This window comes from Candoia aspera, chromosome 3 (assembly GCF_035149785.1).
Source record: "Candoia aspera isolate rCanAsp1 chromosome 3, rCanAsp1.hap2, whole genome shotgun sequence".
Taxonomy (NCBI): domain Eukaryota; kingdom Metazoa; phylum Chordata; class Lepidosauria; order Squamata; family Boidae; genus Candoia; species Candoia aspera.
In genome coordinates this window covers 61,419,925-61,438,297 of record NC_086155.1, presented here as the reverse complement: position 1 = coordinate 61,438,297, position 18,373 = coordinate 61,419,925, and the positions used below count along the sequence as shown (strand labels likewise).

The window sequence follows — 18,373 nt, the reverse complement described above, 5'->3', positions numbered from 1 at the left end:
TTATGGTCCACTCTGATAATTAAAAGATAAGGTGGGGAAAAGTGTTAACAATAGTGTCTTCTTCTGACAACATTGACTTCTATTTTGTAAAATTCACTACAGTAGTCCATCACTTAATATCTTAAAATGGCATCAGTCTTAAGCATCAGTTGTAAGTGGGTTGCTGTTAATTAGTCAATTAGAAGGCTGACCATTAAACAACCCAAACCACTAAAAAAAGCCCACTTATTTTAAGGGAGAATCACATAAACAGTAACTCAGAGGAGATCTTCTTTTATAATTTTGGACAATCTCAAAAATTTACACTCTGTCCAGTATAACAAAACGGGAATTCTCCTCCTCCTCCTCCCTCATCTGCAAATTAAAAACATACAAACAGAAAAGTTTTCCCATTCTTATCCGGTCAATAGGGATGATAACTCCTGCCATTGGAACCGGAAGTGACGGCAGCTTGGTCCTCTTCGGCTTTCTCTGCCCTCCAAACCCGTCGTGGATACGTTAGCCACGCCTTTTCGCTCCTACCCGGAGGGGCCCTATTAGCGTTCCGGCGCTATGGAAACAGAGTCTGTCGGGCGCGCTCCGGGCCTAGACGGGCAACGCGTCCTGTGACGGGCGGGAATAGGATCCCGTCCGCCCCATTCGCTCTTCAGCCTGCCCTTCTCATCTGGCGGCTGAGAGACAAGGGGGCCCTATGGCGCCCTGCAAGGGTTTCGTTTGCGTTCTGGAGCTGCACATCCGCACGGTGAGGAGGCCTGGGGGGCCGGGGCGGAGCTCCTGAAGGCGCCTTGGAGGGCCCTGCTCGCTTTAGAGGGGCGCTGTATCGCTGCGGGCGATCTTGTGTCGGGGCCTGGTGAGCGGGGTTGCGGGGAGCTTCGAGAAACGGGAGAATTCGGCTTTCGGCCGTGGAGCTAAGAAAGCTTCAGGGCGGATTCCTGACAAAGGCGATGTGGGGAAGGTTGGAGGGTTGCTTTTCTTGTTGCGGAGTCGCCGACCCGAGGCTTCACCCCTCTTTCCAGAGCAGCGCTTTGAGCTGAAGGCCGGCGGAGGCGGAGGCGGTGGCGGCTTCGTAGTGGGCAGCCGCCGGGAGTGCTTTCCCTCCGCCTGTTTTTATTCACTCTCCCTCGGCACTAAGCAGCTGAGGATTCTTCCAGAGCGAATGATGCTCTTAACCTCATGATTCTCCTGGCTGCTGTAGAGTATCTGCAAAAATCAGGACGACCGCTAACCATTCAGTGAACATCTGGATTTTTACAGCCCAGATCTGGCAGCTCTGTTAGCATCCGGCTACATTTAGAAAATCGGCTCTCCTTTCCTCAGCGGTGAACTAATGGTTAGATTATATCCGGACATTTCTCTCTTGTTCCTGGCCAGTTACATTCTTAAAACACAGTTGTTTGCCTTCATTGCACTATACATCCCTCCTTTTGAAGAATGTCAAGTTGATTAAATTCAGTGCTGTTCAAATTCTTAGAAGTATGAAAGCCTTCATTTCTTTTCTCTTTCATGGGCTTCAAGATGAGCCTGTATGTAGTGCATAGTGCAGCAAATCCTGTATTCATTTAATCCATTATATCTACCCTAGACTATGATTTCATTATAAGATTTTTTATCCATTCAGTTGTGTCCAATTCTCTGAGACTGTCTGGACAAGTCCCTGCAGTTTTCTTGGCAAGGTTTTTCAGAAGTGGTTTGTCATTGCTTCCTCCCTAGGCTGAGAGAGAGGCCCCCCAGCTGGCTTTGTGCCTAAGGCGGGACTAGAACTCATGGTCTCCCAGTTTCTAGCCTTGTGCCTTAACCAGTACACCTGTATTCATTTAATCCATTATACCTACACTGGACTATGATTTCACTATAAGTTACTTGTATCTAGTTTTTCAATCTTCACATGAAACACAATACTATTCAGTTTAATAGGTTGTAACATTCTTTGCCTTCACTATATCAAATCAGATTTTCATACCTATGCTGAGTGCATTATCACTTTCTAAATCAGAAAGATTTCTGTTTCTTAAATGTATCCATATTTGGGGGTGAGGGGTAAGTAAAGTCTCTTTTGAATCTAGCCCAGCTTCTGGTGACTGCATGTACTTGGCATAGTACAGAAGTGGTGCCATTGCCTTCATCCAGGAAGGTTTTTTTTTCCCAGTTTCCTACAGCCTTTGGATTTCCTGAATGTTTCAATCCAAATTCTAACCAAGCCTATCCTGTTTAGCTTCCATGGACAGATGTAATCAGATAGATGCTGTTGCCTGATGAGACACCAGCACACACATGAAAAATGAAACATTTTGTTTTCTGAAAATAATAATTTTCATGTAATCAGCTAGAATTAAGACTGCATAGAAGGACCAAGAGAGCCAGTTTGGTGTAGTGGTTAAGGCACCCGACTGGAAACTGGGAGACCGTGAGTTCTAGTCCTGCCTTAGGCACAAAGCCAACTGAGTGACCTTGGGCCAGTCAGTGGCAAGCCACTTCTGAAATCTTGCCAAGAAGACTGCAGGGACTAGTCCAGGCAGTTGTCAGGAATCAACAATGACTCGAAGACACAGAAAAAAAAAAAGGACCAAGCATGAAATATTCAAGTGTAAATTTGAAAGGCATTGAATTGTACAAGTGTATATTATAAATCAGTTCTTGATTATTGTTGCAATTCAGGTATATAAAATAAAACACTAAAAAAGCAGTGTTTCCTCATAAAATCATTCCAGATTGACTGACCATTTTCCATCTTTGCAGTTTTCTAAAAAGTTGTTCATTGTTTTATTTAATTTTGATTTTGACCTGATTGTTCTTCTTTTATGTTTCCTAGATAATGGCTTATCCTCCTAATGCAGTGTTTCTTAAATTTTTTCCTCTCGGGACCCCTTCCCACTTTAAAAAATTATGGAGGGCCCCAAAAGAGCTTTTGTTTATATGGGTTATATTTATCAGTATTTTCTGTTTCAAAAAATAAAATTGACACATTCACTGCCACTACTGCTTGTCATGATTTTTTGATGGGATTTTTATATTGTATTATTTTTCAACATAGGCTGGCAAATAATTTTGATTCTCTGGACCCCTGAGAGGGTCCAGACCACCCTTTGAGAAACACTATCCAAATCGTTTATATTTGCTCCTGGTTTGAATTATAAAATCAGTACATACTAATTTCAGTGACTTAACCCTGCTGTTCCTGAAATTTGTGCTATAACTGGTTTCTCTCCTCTTCTGTGAAGTGGGGATACTTATTTTCTTTTTGGTAAAAGTTTTTTATGTTATAATGTCTATCCATCCCACCAGCAGCTCAGCAAGGCTAAACTGATACATAAAATAATCTACAAATATTAGAGAGATTGTTTGTTTCATAAATTGTGGTGTTTATTTTTCTAGTTTTTTATTTATCAAGTCTGTATACCTCAATAACTGTCAAGATCTCTCAGTGGTTTGCAACAGCGACACATAACAGTAAATCATAGTTTCAGAAATTGGAATGTTCATGGTAATGCAAGCATATGACATATTAAAACAATATAACTCAATTTCAAGCAGAGCAACAAACAATAAACCTAAGTAATAATCTTTGATAGATAACCCCAACTTAATTCCCAAATATGCCATCTTCAGCATTTCCAGAAGACTACTAAGGAGGGGGTTAATCTAGCTTCAAGTGGGAGCTGTTCCAAAAACAGTGTCTCCTGGTCTCAGCTCCCCTTATTTTACAAAAGTGGGGAACCACCCATAGTTTCTCCTAGGATGGATGGGTAAGTAAGCCATAATATGATTTGTTTGGTTTGACAGAGAAAGCTGGCTTATTCAAGAAATAAATCATAGATTTAAAAAGTGCTGCATAGCTTCTTTCATCTTAAGGGTCACACCAAATTTAATATAATACACAGAGGACCAGACTCCAAAGGTGGATGGACTTAGGCATCCACAAGATCCACAGCTTTCACCAAAATGATGAGAGCAGTGTTGTGCATTGTGATGCAAGCTCTTTTTGTTTCATACTTCTGTTCAACATCATGACATTCTGTCATCACAGAGCTTGTGTCACAGTGCAACACTTATGTTTAACCGTTGTGAGTGGAACTGGGACCAGGCTTTTGAGGAGTGGGTTCAGGGTTTTAATGGGGGTTCTAAGCCCCAGCATAGCTTGAGAGAACCATTTTGCTCCTAAATATCCCTCAACCATATTTCTCAGTGCTAGAGAGGACCACTCTTTTTCATCTTGTCCATCCTATGGCTAAAGAAGGGGGTTAGGTGGTCCACATGCATCTCAAGGATTTTTTTCTTTTGCACCCTTGCTCAGTGCGGTATACAAACTTGTCTTCACATGTGACCTATAACTTTGTGAGCTCCTTGCTGTGTATTGCAAAAACTCTTTACTTCAATCCTATTTTAATTAAAACATGTATTTAACAATTATGGGATACTTAGATTTTATACCATTTTCAAACATTCTTAGATAACAAATTACCCCTTTTTTATAATTCTTCCATCTAGTACATGGGTGTCCAACCTTTTGGCTTCCCTGGGCCACACTGAGTGAAGAGGAATTGTCTTGGGCCACACATAAAATATATAATATAGTTAATGTATATAAATAAACTTCATTTTTAAAATATTTTTATTATAAATTTTTTTTAAAAGGGCAACATAAAAGTAGTGGGATATTTGACCTTGTTTTTGTGAAACTAACGCATCAGTGTCTGGTTCGATGAAAGTGGTTGCAATTCTCAGTGAGTTCTCAAGTGCTTGTCAGAAATTTTAATTCTAATTTTACTCTTCGTGTGCTTCATCCTCGAAAATAGTACGTGCTGCCAAAAAGCAATGTCATGAATAAGGTCTAATTGTGAAGCGAGGGATATTTTTCTCTGGGAAGATAGGTCTTATAAAAGTCCAGTAGAGAGACATGATCAAATTTTTCTTTGAGTTGATTGTCTGATTGCAACTCTGTGCATTCCATCTGAAAATTCGAAGGTCATGTAGTTATGTCAACTGACAATGGAGTCAAAAATGTACCAAAATATTGATGATTTTTCCAGAAATCTTGAAACCTGTTCTCAAATTTCTGTATCAAACCGAAAAGCAAGGCTGCATGTCTCTCGCTGTTCACAGGACTGTGTTTAGCCAACGTATTAAAATGTATAAAATTATTTTCCATAACTTGAGCTTGCCATACTTCGTTTCATTTCAAACGCTGTTATGGTTTGAAACATTGCAGCGATAAGTTGGTTTTCACCTTGAAGATACATGTTTAACTTATTTAAATGAGTGGTCAAATCCATCAAAAATGCTAAATCTGTGAGCCATTTTTCATCTTCAAGTTCTGGCACAAATTTTCTTTTTGATTCCATAAACGACTTGATTCCATTTCACAAATCATAAAATCTTTTCAGCATTTTACCCTGACTTAGCCACTGTACTTCAGAAAAGTAAATTATGCCCTCATAATCAGCATCCATACTTTTAAGGAACTCCTGGAATTGGCGATGATTCAGTCCCTTGGCCCTTATGAAATTCACTGCTTTGATGACAATTTGCATGACATTATTCATTTTTAAAGCTTTCGTGCATACGTTTTCTTGATGTAGAATGCAGTGATACTTCATCAAACGTGAGTTGCCGGCGGCACTTGCATCGTCTTCTATGAATTTTGATAGAATCTACTATCTGGTATAGTAGATTCTATCAAAATAGTATAGTAGATTCTATCAATTTTGATAGAATCAACATATCTGGTGTATCTACTGATGGCGGGGCACCATCAGTAGATACACCAGATATGTTGACAATGGTAAAGAAAATCGCTTTAATGTTATTTTTACTGCTTCGTACAGATCAAGAGATTTAGTTGTGTCTTTTAATGGCACCAAAAATGCCATTTCTTCAGTGACATTATATTCGTTATCAATACCGCTAATAAAAATGGCAAGTTGAGCCGTATCTGTAGCATCAGGACTTTCTTCCATTGCCAAAGCATAACATTTGAAATTAGCAGCTTTACTCTTCAAACCTCTTTCGACAGATTTTCCTGTTTCTTCAATTCGTCTGGCTATAGTCTGGTGAGACAAACCGATTTTAGAAAAATCGCTTTTTTTATCAGGACAAATTATATCTGCCACGTTTTCCATACATTGCTTAATAAACTCACCATCGGTAAATGGTTTTGATTTTTTTGCAGTCAGATTTGCTACCAAATAATTAGCTTTTATAATAGAGTCCTTTTGAGTTGTGACTTTTTAAAAAAAAAATTGTTGAGACGACAGACTTTTTTTCAGTTCCACTAATTTGGCTTTATGACAAATTCCTTGATACGCTTCGAATTTGGCAGCATGTTTTTCCATATAATGCCTTTTCAAATTGTAGTCTTTGAAAACTGACACTTTTCCCCTACAAATTAAGCATAGTGCCTTAGTATTTGTCTCGACAAAAAAGTACTCATCTATCCATTTTTCGTTGAATACTCTTCCTTCATCTGCAATTTTTCTTTTTTCTTTTCTTTTTTGGGTTCTGTTTTCTGTTGAAATGACGTTGAAGCCATGCTGGAATCAATTATTTAGGAATAAATATATTTTGTAAGAAATAACACAACAAGCCCATTGTAAATTGTTAGGTAGGCAAATAAACAAAGCAAAGTTTAATAATTAAATGAGAAAACGTGCATGTCTACTTAATAATAATAATAAACACCTGTCGTCATAGAACATGTGTAGGTAGGTTGAAATATTATATATAATGCCAAGTCGCCACCAGCTGAGGTGTGTAGCAGGCAATGGTGGCATTAGGACTGCACTGCCCCCTCCCCTGCACAGTGTTCCATTGTTTCTACCTATGCAGTCTACGCTCGAGCACTGCATGATTGAGTCATGAAAAAAATTGCAAAATAATGTTAAAAGTTCACGATTTTGGGGGGTCTCATTACTCAGGGCCGCGGGTTGGACACACCTGATCTAGTACATCTGGTTTTGATGTACAGGTCATTTTCATTTAGCGACCATTCACAGTTACGATGGTGATGAAAAAGTAACTTTGAAACTGGTCCTCACATTTACGACCTTTGCAGGTCTGTAAAGCAAAAGAAAGCTGAAGTAAGATCGTAAGCATTTAGTAATCGCTTTACTTAACAACTGAGTTGCCGGTCCCACTTGTGGTTGCTAAATGAGGACTACCTGTATATCACTTATGTGAACTATCTTATTTAGCTCTTCCTAAGTGTAATATTGTAAAATATTCTTACAATTTTTTTTATCCAGAATTATGCTATTAAAAAATTCTGCACTTGGTTTTTTTAAACCCCTGAGTTCTTGCATGAAGAACCCAAGAGTACTTTCAAAGCTTTCTTTGCCTTTTTATTATTTCCAAACACTATAGTGACAATTTTTGTTATTATTTTATTGTTTCCAAAGGTTATTCATTTTATTTTCCAGTTACTTTTTTTAAATTTAAGCCAAACATCTTAATAGCAATTTTCCAATAGAATTCTTAGCATTTCTAATTTGTTATTCTGCTAATAGATGTGGCTGTTCCCATCTAAAACCATCCAATAGTATTATCAATGATTTTGGGAGAATGATATTTTCATTTCATAGACCTTAGGTAGCAAATCTATCCTTGGTAATGAATAACTACTTGCCCCCTTGAGTTACTTCTAGAAACAGCAAGACACATATTAAGAATATAAATACAGCTATCAGCTTCTACAAGATGTCCAGATACTAGAAGATTTCAGTTTCCCCCATACTCTTGCCTTTGACTTTAAAGTAGCTATTATTGAGCAAGGAATGCTCAAAGGATGATGCCATAGACTGCATAAAACCATTTAATTGCAATTTATTAAAGAGCTCAGTTATATTTCCTGTGGCTTGGATTGTAGTTACATGGGTTTATCACACTGTGTCAGTTTACAGGTATCCAGGATGTTTGTATTGTCATCACTATTGCTTTCCTAATGCTCACTGTGTTTACTATGCATTTCATGAAGTGAACTGCGTGGCTTTAAATGTTATGCTATTAACATTTATTAGTTGTAGATAGTTATTATGAATAATTACTCTTTCAGGTAACATGTCCAGGTGTTGCATTGAAATCCAGAGATGATGTCTACATTAGTGCCTGCATTTTTGGACAGCATAAGAAAACTTCATGTGTTAGCGCAATATTTCCTCTGATATTTGATGAGAAATTAATGTTTGAAAAAGTAGGTATTTAAAAATACCATGGCTAACATTTAAAGTATAATTAATCTTCCAGCAGTTTGTTTGCCACATTCTTAGACATACTTCTGTAATATTTCATTTTCAGCTGACTTAAGCACATTAGTTTAAGTTTGAATTAATGCTTATGTAAGTATTAATATTTATATAAGTATTAATATTTATATAAGTATTGTAGGTTTTGCTTGATTTTTTTGTTTTCAAGGTATTTTTGTTTTTTAATAGCTGAGGGTATTGTATATGGAAGAAATGCTGGCTGTGTTGAAGAACATGGATACTGATTACATACATTCTATTTGTAGAAATATCAATTCATCTTTACAGCCACTTGGTTAATAGGACAATTTAGTCCCTGAATGGCATAAGTGAACTGTAGTATGTGGACTATTGGAAAGAACTGCTAAAAAAAACGGGAGGAAAATTCTGTGAAGATACACATATCAATCTTTACAGATATGGCTTTATAGACACTCTGTGCATTATGCTTTATGTTTACTAAATAACAGTATTTTTCTGACAGTCTTGATCTGTGGTTCCTTACATTGCAAAGCACATTCTTGTCTGAATAAGAATTATCAACATGGTAAATCTGTGTAGCTATAGTACATAAATGGATGTCTTCAGCATCAGAGTCAGCAGAGAAACTCATCCACATGAGAACTTAGTGCTTGTGTTTGGATCAAAACTGCATTATAAAGTAAAAGAGTTATTTTGAAGATCAGTTCTAAGAAACTTATGTTTATTCCCAAACTTGCATGAGCCCTCCTATGTTAGTGCATTAATTGATTCAGTGTGCTGCTTCATTTTGTGATGGTAGCTGATGATGACACTGTAGTGAATAAAATATCCCGTTACTTTTTCAGCACAGGCACAAAATTGCAAATACTGACATTATAACCGCACCATGGTCTTAATGGACCTTCCAGCCTTGCTTTCTGGGTTCACACTGCATAAGATCAAACATAATTATGGAATCTTAAACATGTCTCCACTGTTTAAGTCCTACTCAGTTTATTGGGACTAATTCCCAGTTGGTTATACTGGCCTGGAAGTACATATTATTGAATTTAGCAGGACTTACTTCTGAGTAGACTTGTAGTGAATGCCCTCTTAACTCTCTGACTGAATAAATATAAGTGATGTTCCGTCCTTTACTAGAGTGAAATAAAATAATCACTTTCTAACAAGGACGGTTTTTTTTCCATGTTGAAAATATGAGACTCGCACCTATTATTTATGACAGTTTTTAATTTAAGAGCCAAAAACAATACCAAAACAGATCAGAAGTCAACAGAGAAAATACTTGCTTCTTAGGAAAAGGATTCTGTTGAAGTGAGAGGTTATTGATGTTGTTCGATTGTTTTTTTCCCTGAAAGAACTGTCATCTTGCTACTCTAAATTATTATAGTGATCATGTTTGTCAATGTCCTCAGGATTGTTTCAGCAAAATTGTTCCATTTCATTTTCTAAAACTTTCATTTTAGGTATATACTGATGTAGTTGACCCAGGAGATCTTGTTGAACTTTTTGAAAGTAGGTTTTTGGATTTTTGTTTTTTGATTACTTTTTATTCCATGTACAAATTATTTTAAAATATACAACATCAAAAACCAATTGGAGATTTCAGAAGATGCTCAATCATAGTATGTAATACACTAGAAATTTTCTCTAAAATAATTGAAATTCAAATTAAGGTATTAAAAAAATGAAAGAAATGTTTGTTTTCATTGGAACACCTCGTTGATGTTTTAGATGACTATATGTAGAATTATTCGGTATATTCTAGAAACATCTGCTACTTTTAAATAACTGAAGCCTTCATATTTTTAGAGGTTTGTTATAGGCCCCTTCCTATTTCCACAGTATTCTTAACTATCATAGGATACAAAAAGGATAATTGAAAAGAGAATGAGAAGATTTGAGACAGAGTGTCAATTATAACACATTCAGGTTCTTTATTTTTCATTTCTTAAAGTGCTCATCAGTTTGTTTTTCAACAAAAGGCATATAAAATAGCCAACCTGTTTGAACTTAAATAGGTCTGAATCTGGTTAGTGTTAAAATAGAATACTTCCTTCAGATTCCATGTAGATTGCCTTGAGTTTCATTATGACTGAAATACTGGATACAGATGTACTAATTAAATAATTAGCTATGCATCCTACTCCCTCAGAAGTAAGTTCCACTAAGTTTCCAAATAATGGTGTGCAAGACTACAGTCAAAGTAAATAAGAAATTATTAGACCTGGTTTGAGTTGAAAATAAAATTTCAAAAGCAAAAGCATTCATCCACCACCTGACATCTGCCAGATTTATGTATTTAAAACAGCTAAACTGAGAAATTAGCTACATGTCCTTATTGAATAGTGCTGAGAAAAGCTATGGCATTATTACTTAGAATATGGTATGTATCTACCTGCTGACCAAAATATTTGAGCTCCACTCAGCATTGAACATTCTCCACCTTGAAGCGAATTATAATTCTGTATTGTCTCATACTTTAGCCTTGGCAAGGCAGGGGCTATTTCATGGTAAAGAGAGAGAGGACTCTGCTCCATAGATCAAATATCAGTTGTGTTTCCAGTTTCTAACCTAGCCTGATACCTGCAGCTTTCAATATTATTTCATAGCTTACTGGGACATAAGTGCTTTGGATCTTCTTCATCTCTACCTAATGTGGGGTAGACAAACCACAATCAGAAAAAGACCATTCCTCTTGACAGCTATCCTGGTAAAAAAAAAAGACTAAAGGATTTTACTTCAAGAGCAACAATAAACTGACATTTAGATTATCTGATTCATGATAATCTCATTTTCTGGCCAGTAAATCCAATTTATGGGAATCCTGATGGTTAGAAGCTAAACTGTGCCATCTCTCTCTTTTTTTCCCAGAAACCAATAGTTGCCCATGCTAATAACATAAAATTGTACAAGTTGTTTTTGTTCAAGTTAGATATATTTTGATTGGTTTTTAAAATTTGTTATCAAAATGATTTCTGATTATATTTTTCCCCTTTTTCTAGCTGATACATCAGTGCTTGAATTAATACAAACTGTTCCTCCAGGTATAGTATCAATATCTTCATAAATCAGCACTGTTCTAAGGTAAATTTCTATGGATAACTAATTTATTCCAAACATTCAGAAAATGTTTTTTAGGGTGAGACTTTTGTCCATTGAGAGATACCAGCTATGCATAGTATTCACCCAGCTTCTCAAAATTTCCTGTGTTGGTTCTTCAGTGCAGGATCTGCATATGTAGATTTTATCTTGTGATCAGTATTCTGCAGTTTTTTCAGATATATGTCCAAAGCTTATATGTGAACAACTTATTTGAATGTAGGGCCTAAGAAGAAATGCCGATCAAAGTGTAGAGGTCAGTAGTTATAACCAGTTCTTGTCTTTGCAGTATTGAGGTAATTGATTCTGTAGTTAATTCAGTTTTGACTTCCAGATAATGAAATGGAGTAGAAATAGTAACAAACAAACAAAAAAACCATTAAGAGTTTTCTTTTCAGTCCAAACTTGAGTATCATTCAAAATATTTTTTCCCATTGAAAACCTTTTATGTTCTTGGAATATCTGCTGAAGTTCTTTGACCATCAGAGCCTTTCATGGTATCAATAGAAACTGGGCAGTACTATACCACTTTCTTCCTGATTATCTTGACTCCTTCAAAAAATTAAGCAATATGTTTTTAAAGAAACCCCTTTACAGTCCTTCCGGATTTCCTGTTGTGCAGAAATTTGGATCCATAATTTTTAAGTAGGATTTTCTGAGTTGATGCACAAACATATATACAAAACTGTTGAAAGTTAGATTGGGTTGCTAATGTTAGCCGCAGACAATAATTTTGTTTTCCTTCTTAACCAGCATGAGATAGGAAAAAATGTATGGTTATGCAAACACATTTATTTAAAGACAGATATTGCATTTCAAAAAGCCATAATTTTTAAGAATCAACCCTAATTTTCGTTAATTTCTAGGTTATAAAGTTTTATTGTTGGTGAATTCCAAAATGAAAATAATATGTTTAATATTTTACTTCCACAGAATAAAGCCATATTTATTATAGCTTTGGATATCAGCATAACAAATTTCTTAAGATAGTTTTTCGGTTCCCATCTTGGATTAGTACTATCATAGACTTTTCTAACCTAATGGGATATTGCTCTGTGGCATTAGCAGGCACGGACAAGATTCTATATGTATGTTCTCTTGAGATCAAGGGAATCTAAACATTCTTAGTTTTGTTGTATCATGGTCTCTTTAGATATGCTTCTGTGCTTGTATCTCCCTGTGTCTGTATGTATGAATGTGTAGTTACTGCTTTTCAATTAGAATATATAACTCACTTTCAGTGGGAGAAATTCTAGCCAGATATGAAGAAAATACAAGAGATTTCCTTTTTCCTACTCCTAAGTCTATCCATCAACAACGAAGTACAGTTCGTGAGGTTTTAATGAAAAAGGCCTATGGTTTTACGGTAAGTGCACATTGATACAATCACAAGAACACAATCATATGAACAACTGTTGAACTGTATTTAGGTTTTATTTGACAGATTAGTTCATAATTAATACTTTAGAACATTTTTTCTTTTTTATTATTTATTCGTAATGGAAATTGTCTGGACTCAGAAGCTAATCAGGTTCAATCCTAGGTAGTACTTGGATGGGAGATTATCAGGAAATCTCAGAGCTGTAGATAAGGGAAGTCAAAAAACATCATGAAAAATTGGAAATGCAAACCATAATGGCCCAGCAGGCTAAGATATGATTTATTTTTCCTGTTTTCTGTTGGAAAACTGAAAACCCATGGAGAATAAAATTCCTTCTGCTTGCTCAAATTAAATTAATTTGATATGTGTTGCTAAATCAGTGAGTTGGGGATGTACTTCTGGATTTGTATTTCTCCTTTGTTTTTACTATCATACACTGTAAAGAACAAAGAGAAATATCATAGCTTACAACCAGGTATGTGTTTTGCCTTGTAAAATCTCAAATTTAAAACCTAGCATCTCTGGTCAAAAGGATTGGTAACAAGAAATAATTCTCTTAAGACCCCAGAAATCTGGTGCTGTTCAGAGTAAATAATAGTGGGCTTGATGAGTAAGCCATATGATTAGGTATAAATCAGGAAGACAAGACTTTCCTACATATACACATTTTCTAATGTATCTGCTGATGTTCATGGATCAGAAATTACATGACTTGTAATTATATGGACTTTATTGGACTCTGCTTTGTATGAAATCTAACATTTCACTCCTTACTTAAATAAGCTTTGGGTAAAGATACTATGCCTGAGTTCAGGAAGGGAAATGCAATATCTTTTACTGCATGCCGTTCTACTGAGGGGTTGTTTGTTTGCTTTAGGAAGGTGAGAAGAATGTTGTAAACAATTTATTTTGTCCAGTACTAATATGTGGAATATAAATATGGAAAAAATAAGGTATTCAACAGAAAGGAGATCCCAGTTTCTCTAGTATATATCTCAAGAAGTTTAGAAGTGTTGTGAATGAAGACTGAACAGAATGGCTTGACTTTTAATTAGTACTGTGTAATATGCCATGAAAATTAGTGCTTTTGACAAAGCAACAAGTTGAAATAAACATCAGACTTCAATTGTTGTAGAAAAGCAATACGATTGCTAGTAATTGAATTGTCAGAAATGCAAATGTTATCTTCTTGACATTTACCATTGCTGTTCTGTCTCTTCTAATTATTTTTATTAAAGACTGAAATTAACAAAAGAAATCATTAAAATTAGGAATAGTTTGTTACAGTATATGGCATTTATTTCTTTGTTATCATCTATCTGTTCAATTGGAGCTTGATGTTCAATTATTGTCTCTCTCCTAGGGAATTGCACCAAAATTGAAGTTTTACACAACTTGTGTTATTTCGGAAAGCCTGTTAAGTTCAGCAAAAGCTCAGAAGCAGGTTAGTATAACTTAAATGGCAAACAGTTTATAGAATTAATAGAACTTTTAGGTAGTTTGTTTTGTTGAAACACCTCTTACGAAGTTTCACGTAAATTTCATTCTTAATCAAAAGATTGCTTGAATTGAAAAGATTGTTTGAAAGTGAGAGATTGCTGAGTAAAATCTTGCATGTTTCTTAAAACAGTTAAAATAGTTGAAAGGTATTAGACAATCAACTGCATAATTTTACTATACTGATGTAAGCAAAATATTATTCCTGTGATAAATGTTTCCTTCACTCTGTATTGTTCTGGGTGTAATCAATAAGTACTGATGGTAGAAAAAACAACTTTGGCTTTTTACTATTCATTTTTCAGCTACCTTGAGGTATATTTGCTGTTCTTTTAGACCATGGAAAATGGATGCTACAACTTATGGGTCATTGTACCTGTAGGGCAGCTGGGACAGTGATGTTAGATAGTAGGAAAAAATAAGGGAAAAATTAAAAAAAAACTGTTTCTTAGATTTGTATCCTGCCTTTCATTCAGGAGCTAAGGTATTAACTTACTAAGCTGGTTGAAGTTTTACAAAACAGTTACAAACTGCAGTTTCCAAGAACTCTTCATCAGGCAATATGGTTAGAAAAAAAAAGTCATCCTAATAAAATAATTGCCTCTTGGCTTTTTTCCCTTGTCTCTTTCCCTCCCTTTATTTCTTTAAATATATTGAGAAGGATTGTTTGAGCTTTAAGTATAGGGGAAAATATTTGATCTCAGAGTTATCCATTAATTATGGAGATATCAGGCAAGATAATTATGGGTTGTGATATGTTCAGTAGTGACAGCAAATACTTTGAAGCTCTTTAGTGTTAATAATTTCTTCCTTTAATTCAGGATAATTTAGATGGGCTGTTTCATTCATCTACAGAAGGAATGCGACAGATCAAATCTTCTAAGAAGAACCCAGTCTCACCTGAGAGAAACAGGCCCTGTTCAGCAACAAAGAGTTATGAACAACCCACAATAGCATCTCTTTCTCGATCCCCTTCTCCTTATACAAAGAGGCGAATGTGTGAGCTTCTGCAAGTCAGACAACGCCTGGCTCACTTAGACCTAGGGCCTTTTGATTTCAGGAAAGAAACAGACAGACCTCCATTTGTAATTCGTCGGGTATGTATCCTCTAATAGTAACAGTTTAAGCAGAGATCAAATCTTGCTCTTCCAGTTATTTTCAAAAACTTTTAATTAATTTTACCCCTTGTGACTGCTAATTCTCTCCCAATCACTTGGTCTAGAGGAATGATTAAGTAGAATTAAAGTACTTTGGCTGATCTCAAAAAGCTAAGCAGGATCAGACCTGGTTAGCACTTGAATGGGAGATCAACCAGAAATTCTAGGGGTTTATGCTAGACTGAGATGTCAAAAAAACATCTTGAAAGAAAGCAGTGGCAAGCCATTTCTTCATTGTTGCCAGTAAAACTGAATGGAGGCAAGATGCCTGGAGTTCTAGTGGTGTAAGAAAGACAAATAAGTGTGTTGGGCTATGAGTAAGAGTTCAAATTCAAACCAATGCCATTGCAGTAAATTTGAAATTATCAGTTCTCTGTTGGGAAATCCAGGCTGAAGGATTGGCTGCTGGGCCATTGTGTGTGCAGCATCTGGAGGATAAAACACCTTTACCCTTAAGGCTTTTAATCCCATCTTGAAAGAGGTAGAACGGTGCCCCTCCTCAAGAAGCTGTTGCTCAACCTGGCTATTCTGTCTCTAACCTTTCCTTCTTAGGGAGGGTTGTTGAGTTGGTGATTGAGATATAGCTACAGAGAATCCTGAATCAAATAAATTACCTGGATCCCTATTCATCAGGATTCAGGTCTAGGTATGAAACAAAATTCACATTAGTTGCCATGTTACATGATCTTTGGCAGGCCCAGTATAGGGAAAGTACAATACTACTGAACCTGCTGAACCGCTCAGCAACTTTCAGTAACATTGACCATGGTATCCTTCTGCATTGGGTATGGTGGATGGGAGTGGGAGGCTGTTACAGTGGTTCTCCTTGAGTGGCAGTGGAGAGGTAGAGGCTGAGCCCTAAGGCCCTCTGTTTTGGTACTGTCACCTACAGGGCCCAAAGAGTCAAACCTTCTCAGTTACAGCCATTCTTCTAAGGAATAGTTTACCTCCCAAGATCAGACTAGCCCACCCTGCTTATTTTTTTGGAAAATTAAAAACATGGCTTTTTAAGAGAGTCCTAGAAGGGGATCTGGTATGAATTGGGAGCACCACTTTTGGTCATGTCTGAATGCTTATTCTTCCTTTGTGGCCGTAATTTTCTTTGTAATTTTCCTTGCTAGCGTTATATAACTTTTTGTGATACTATTTTATTTTAATCTTCTTACTGAAAGAAAGGAATATATGCCGGTCAGAGTCTTTCTGGATTGAAATAGCATGTAAGTCCGAATAAATAAGCAAACTACTCAGGCTGTTGTGTGGTGCAGTACCTGAAGCTTCCCAGTGGCCTTCAAGAGCAGTCTCCTGTAGAACAAATTGCAGTAGTTTGGCTGCGATGTGACACAGGCATGAGTGATTGTGCACAAAAGAGCAGGCTGCAGCTGGTGTACCAGATGTAGATGTGTAAAGGCTCTCTTCATTATAGCTCCCAGCTGCTGTTCAAGCAGGAGCAGTAAGTCCAGAAGGACTCCCACATTGCAGACCAGCTCTGGGAGAATCATCCCATCTATGCTTTACGCTATAGAGGTAGTCCTCACTGACCATTTGTTCAGCAACCGGTCAAAGTTACGATGGTGCTGAAAAAACAACTTTACGGCCCATTTATGACCATTTACAACCTTTGCAACATCCCTCAGTCATATGATCGCCATTATCTCTGCTCTCCAATATCTCTGCTCTGTGGGGTGGGGTGAGAGAAAAAGCAAGCGATTTCTGTAGGCAGTCTCCCCTTTGCCTGACTTTCCCCCCACTTAGTACTTACCGAGTACTGTAAGCTGTTTGCATAATGCACCCATGGCTCCCAGCCCCAGGCTGCGGCACAGCTGCATTGCTTTCGATGTGTACAAGGCAGTAAGCAGGCACTCAAGTGTTCCAAAGGGCAGGGTACTGGTTAGGAAGCAGACAAAAGCTGAAGGTGTTAAACTGAGTAGTCTCTTTTCAGCTGGAAAGCACAGTCATGGTCACGTGATTTCCCACTTAGTGACCACTTTGCTTAGCGGCAGAGTTGCCAGTCCCAATTAGGGTCATTAAGCAAGGACTACCTGTATTAAGAAATTTTAATAATTTCTTCATTTTAGGTTGAACAGCTGACTCCCTCACCTGATGTTCATACTTGGTGTCGTCCTAAGGACAGTAACAAAGATGGAGCAGCCTATGGCAAGTATTAGGTTAATGTTCAAAAGATGTGTGCAGTTATAGATTTAAATGCAGAAATATTACAGTGGGTACCTATTTCAGTGGCCTTAATTATATTTTTGCTTTATCTAGTTCATTGGAATTTCTGGTTCAGAAGCAAAGTGTCTGATTTCTTACATTTTCACTGACATAACATGTTTTAAAGAATACTGCAGTTCTAAGTGCTCTTGAAACTGCTAGTGCAATCCCTTTTAATTGGAAGCAATTTCTTAGTAGAAATTTTTTAAAAGTCATTGCATTCAATCTCTTGCTGTGGTTGTTTTGTGACTTGGTCACTCAGCTGACATAAAAAGCACAGGTCTGTTTTCTTATAAATAAACACAGTACTTTTAGGAAGTTCAGTCAGTGTATTATCTCTTATTTCCCATTTATATCCCTTGGATTATGTGTTCTGTTGCTTCCAGTAATTCCTGTTACCTGTTCAAGCTGTATTTTTATATAATGTTTTCTTGCAGCATCTGCTTTTTCTCTGACTTACTTTGCAGTTAAAGTATTATTGTCCTAGAAGTATTTTTATTTTCTTGTTTTTGTTTCTGTTGTTATTTGTGCATAATTTAAATATGAATGGGATGCATTGTTTCTAGCAATCTATTAATATATGGTTTTGATTATAAAACCTTAAGTAGGCTGAGAGGTAAGCATCACGTAAGAGGATGCTTTCGTTGTAGATAGACCCTGGGGTGAAAAATAATTTGCCTAAATGAACTGTTCTGCTTGACAGCAAAGCCATTTCACATTATCCACATCCTGTTTATAGAGTGTCTTAGACTCTGAGGCGTACCAAATCATTTCCATTTTAGCTGTACAGGTATCCCAAAATAAATTTC

General features: G+C 36.6%; 1 protein-coding gene across 1 annotated transcript in view; it reads left to right on the top strand.

The window, feature by feature from the left end:
- The first annotated feature begins 485 nt into the window (after positions 1-485).
- SPATA6 (spermatogenesis associated 6) overlaps positions 486-18,373 on the top strand; it is a 37,044-nt gene continuing 19,156 nt past the window's right edge. The window contains exons 1-8 of the mRNA XM_063297900.1: positions 486-742; positions 8,045-8,182; positions 9,683-9,731; positions 11,222-11,263; positions 12,560-12,684; positions 14,063-14,143; positions 15,018-15,293; positions 17,429-17,507. Of these exons, the coding sequence (XP_063153970.1) occupies positions 692-742; positions 8,045-8,182; positions 9,683-9,731; positions 11,222-11,263; positions 12,560-12,684; positions 14,063-14,143; positions 15,018-15,293; positions 17,429-17,507 (841 nt within the window). The 5' untranslated portion in view covers positions 486-691. The remainder of the gene's footprint in view (positions 743-8,044; positions 8,183-9,682; positions 9,732-11,221; positions 11,264-12,559; positions 12,685-14,062; positions 14,144-15,017; positions 15,294-17,428; positions 17,508-18,373) is intronic.